The following is a 4,659-nucleotide window of genomic DNA, read 5'->3' on the forward strand; positions in this document are numbered from 1 at the left end:
GCTCCTATGGCTCCAGGGTAACTTTTCGCAGGCACTCACTTCCCCAGGCCACACCACTCTTGCCCGCAGGCCCCATGTGTCTCTCCAAGCCTCCCCTCTGCCCCTGCAGTAGTGGCACCTCACTGCAGCAGGTTGGTGCATCTCCAGGCTCAGGGGTGTTTCCTGAGGGCCTGCCCCGTGTGGGGAGTGGTGTGGAGGAAGAGAGCAAGGTCATCTCCTGGGGCATGGCTGAGCACAGCCCAGACATCCCGCACTGCAGGCAGGTCCCTGCCCCCAGGCTGAGGCACACATGCAAGGCGGACACTTCTCCATCAGCCCAGCTTCACGCAGGGACCTTCAGCCCTGCCCCAGTCCCAAGATTTGGCTACTTCTCCACCCACAGACATAGATTGCTTTCCATCTGGGGACTCAGGCAGGGCTTTAAGGATCTGCTAAAGCCCTGAGTGTCCTTGTTTCTCACAGCCTTCTCACAATTCTTTCTCCTGGCCCTCCCCACTGCCCAGCACTGCCTCTCAGGTGCCACTCAGTGACCCTTCAGAAGGGCCTTTGGGCTTCCTCAATTGTCCTGGTGCTTATTAACACCTTCCTGGCTCCTTCCAGATTGCAGAGGGAGTCTTCTTTCTCCATCAGGGGCCCTGTACTTGCTCTGGCTGGGGCGGAGTTACTCTCTGCAAAGCAGCCCCTTGTGGTACTGTGTTTTGGTTGTGTAACCAGTGATGGTCACCCACAGTTGTGGTTGCTGTTTTTGAGCAGTTCTTGCACAGCATCAGGGCCTTCTGTGGCTCACAATTTGTGAGTTTTACTTGGTTTTGTTATTCTGTCCCCAGTTCCTCTAGAAGAAGAGAAAGCAGGTGGCTGATAGGTGTTTATCTGCTGGATGCGTTGAGCAAGGAGGTGTCCGTGGTGCCAGGAAATGGAGGTCCGTGAAGCTGCAGGAGCCCTGCTCTCTTGCCTGGGAGATCCCAAGCACACAGTGCCTGTGCCCCGCAGGGCCAGCCCCGCTCCCCAGGCCAGCACAAGAAGCCTGGCCCAGCCACAGAGCAGCCTGCCCTGAGCAGGGGCCTGCACAAAGAGCTTTCTCCTTCTCATTTCTGCTTTTATACAGGCCCAGCAATGCTGCCCTGCTCTTCCCCAGGGCCATCCCTGCTCCCAGAGAGCCTTACCCAGGGCACTGTGTCCGTGCTGGCCTGGCCAGCTGTTGCTTCTTCCATCCCCGTGCTCCCCACAGGGCCGCAAGCTTGCAGTGCTGCTGTGAGAGCCAGGGGCTGTGGTGCCCTGGGACCCCCGGGGATCTCCCCCGTACCCGTGCTGCTCAGGGTGGGCAGCAGACCTACGTCCATGGGGATCTCAGCTGCTGAGCCCCTTTCCATCTGCCCTGATGGCTCAGCAGCACAGGGCAGTGCTGGGCAGGGCCATGGGGTGTCTCTGAGGGCACAAAGGACAGGCGAGTGCTGCACCAGACCTCGCCACAGCACTTCAAAATGTATATTCTCAATTACTCTGCAGTCTTATGGGCCTTTGCCTGCTGGCTCTTCAACACCTCTTGTGGCATTGCACAGCCCTCCTTTAGCCCATGGACTTCTCAGATTCCCCTTTTCCTTTAACAGACCTTTTTTTGGATGGTCACACATTTTATGAGGTTCTAATCACTACCCACTGAGCACATTGTCCCTGCAGATCCCCTGACATCTCCTGGAAGCTCCAGATTCCTTTACAGGCTGGAATCTGCCATCTGCCCAGCTGCAGGGGGTGCAGTCCCATGCAGATAAATTTAAGATCAGTTGTCATCTCCTTAAGCAAATTCTGCCATAACGGGAGCTCTTGGTCCTGCCCCTGGTTGCTCAGGAACCACTTTCAGCCTGTGTCCTTCATTCTATGATGAACACCCAGAATACAGAAGAGAAGGGAGCAACCCCTTGGCAGTGTTCCTGATAGCACATTTGGAAGAGGTGTCCAGGCTTCTGGGTTTGCCGTGAGCAGCCCCTCTTGTTACTGTGGTGCTAGCAGGGAGGCAGCTTTGACCCAGGGTTGCACAGTGCTTGCTGCCGCCTGCAGCCACAGGGATGCCACTGCAGAGACAACAGGACTGTCACCAAGGTAAATGAGATCTGAGGGCTTACCCAGAACAATGTGGAAGCCTAAGGAGCAATAGTGAAAATGCCACGTCCAGCTGCTGGCCATGGCCATGGCTCCAGGGAAGCAGCAGCCCCAAACCAAAGGCTGCAGAGAGGCAGAGCCCAGCAGGCAGTGAGTGGCAGCCCCGAGGCCACCAGGGCTGCTCCTGCATGTGGCAGCTGGGCTCTTGGTCCTGAGCCCCTCCTGCGTGCTGGGGCTGCTCCCCCAGATCCAGAAGAGATGAGAAGAGATGGCAGCTGAGAACAGTGAAATTCTAATGGCTTTATTATTGGGTTTATCTACACAGGGAGTCATCTTCAATAGGAAAATAATTGATTCTAGAGGGGGTTAAAAATAATATTATTTAATTAAAAAGTGAAATACTTAGAGAAAATAATAATACAGACATTAAATAACAGAAGACATGATATTATTTTATTTCTGAGAATAGCTGGGATTTCTAATATTGGACATAGTATTATAGGTGAATTTGCTGAAGATGTGTGTATTCAAGTACAGTCCTGATGGAATCCCTTAGTTCCCAGTTCCTCATACTGTAGATGAGAGGGTTCGCTGCTGGAGGTACCACTGAGTACAGAAATGACACCACCAGGTCCAAGGATGGTGACGAGATGGAGGGAGTCTTCAGGTAGGCAAACATGCCAGTGCTGACCATCAGGGAGACGACAGCTAGGTGAGGGAGGCATGTGGAAAAGGCTTTGTGCTGGCCCTGCACAGAGGGCATCCTCAGCACTGCCCTGAAGATCTGCACATAAGATACCACTATGAAGACAAAACAACCAAAGGCCAAAAAAATACTAAACACAAGTGCCCAAACTTCCCTGAGAGAGGCATCTGAGCAGGAGAGCTTGAGGATCTGGGGGATTTCACAGAAGAACTGGTCCACAGCATTGCCGTGGCAGAGGGGCAGGGAAAATGTAGTGGCCGTGTGCAGGACAGCATTGAGAAAGCCACTGCCCCAGGCAGCTGCTGCCATCTGGGCGCAAGCTCTGCTGCCCAGGAGGCTCCCGTAGTGCAGGGGCTTGCAGATGGCAACGTAGCGGTCATAGGCCATGACAGTTAGAATTGAATACTCTGAACCAAAGAAGAAGACAAAAAGGAGAACTTGAGCAGCACATCCTTGATAGGAGATGACCCTGGTGTCCCAGAGGGCATTGGCCATGGCTTTGGGCAGAGTGGTGGAGATGCAGCCCACGTCGAGGAGGGCGAGGTTGAGGAGGAAGAAGTACATGGGGGTGTGGAGGCGGTGGTGGCAGGCTACGGCGCTGAGGATGAGGCCGTTGCCCAGGAGGGCAGCCAGGTAGATGCCCAGGAAGAGCGCAAAGTGCAGGAGCTGTAGCTCGCGCGTGTCTGCGAATGCCAGCAGGAGGAACTCGCTCACAGAGCTGATGTTGGGCATTCTCTGACTTTGTACTTGCTTCTCTGTTGAAGGGGAGAAGGCAGAAAAATGTTAGAACAAACTTCTATGAAGAAAACTGGAAATAAAACAAAAGGCTGGCTAACTCATATTCAGACAAATGTCAGATCAATGAGCTTTGAAGTATTGCTGCAAAAGACTGAGCTGAATGCAAAGCAGAGCTGCAACTATTTCCCTCACTTTATTTTATTCTAGTTGCCCTATCCTAGTTGAGGTATTGGATTTTGAAACTCCCTGACATTACTTGTACACTCACGGTGAAATCCTGTGTTTGCCAGGAGGCAAAAGGGCTGTGCCTAGGTGAAGACTGAGCAGAGCAGCTCTGCCCAGTGGTCCTGTTCTCAGTTGCTCTGTGTCACCTCTCTGAGCAGCAGGACCATCCCACTCAGATGTTTCCCTGAGAAGAAACAAAAGAAAACTGAGAGCAGAAAAGCCTGAGTCCAAGTGCATCTGGACAGAATCCTCACCTTGTCTCACAGGGTCTTAGCAGGATCTCAGCTCTTCCCTCCTAACCAGGGCTGCAGAAGCCTCACTCCAGCTTCCCAGAGACAGCCATCCAGCAGCACATCCAGGCATGGCCTTAACACGGAGGTGTCTCCTCCTTCGGGTACCTGGATGCTGCAAGGGCACAAGGATGCCATGAGAGAGCTGCATCCTGCTGGAGAGCATCATGCAGACCAGGAGGACACCCCTCAGACTGCTCTGGATATTCAAAAGCTGGGGTAACCCAATATTCAAACTGCATCCCCTGCAGTGTCTGGAGGAGGCTCGGCCACCACACTCCTGGCTGACCAGGGGTAGCTAGGTTATGACATTCCAAGGGGCTTCTGCCAGACTTCATTAACTCACACTGCAACCCAGCAGGACTCTCAAAGCCTACTGCATTACTCACTGCCCTCCCAGAAACAAGACCCAGCAGGAGGAGACCCTTCCAGGACCTGCAGCTGCATGGCCCTGCAGCCAGACACTTACCTTGTCAAGGGCTGTGCAGGTTTCTCCTGCAGGCAGCTCTCTGCATCCTCCCACTGACAACTGCCTTCAGCCCCTCTCTCCTTTTCTTCTCTCTGTGTCTGTGCCTCTGTTTCTCTTTCCTGCTGCGCTGTGCA

The 4,659-nt window shown here is 53.7% G+C and overlaps 1 protein-coding gene across 1 annotated transcript; it reads right to left on the minus strand.

Moving 5' to 3' along the window:
• Positions 1-2,593: 2,593 nt before the first annotated feature.
• Positions 2,594-3,535, minus strand: LOC311216198 (olfactory receptor 14C36-like; the record flags this gene model as incomplete). The annotated part of the gene is made up of 1 exon (XM_084297744.1): positions 2,594-3,535. One exon carries the CDS (start codon positions 3,533-3,535, stop codon positions 2,594-2,596), a length of 942 nt encoding a protein of 313 aa, XP_084153870.1.
• Positions 3,536-4,659: the final 1,124 nt, after the last annotated feature.

Source organism: Netta rufina (assembly GCF_964035555.1).
Source record: "Netta rufina genome assembly, chromosome: 18".
Lineage (NCBI taxonomy): Eukaryota > Metazoa > Chordata > Aves > Anseriformes > Anatidae > Netta > Netta rufina.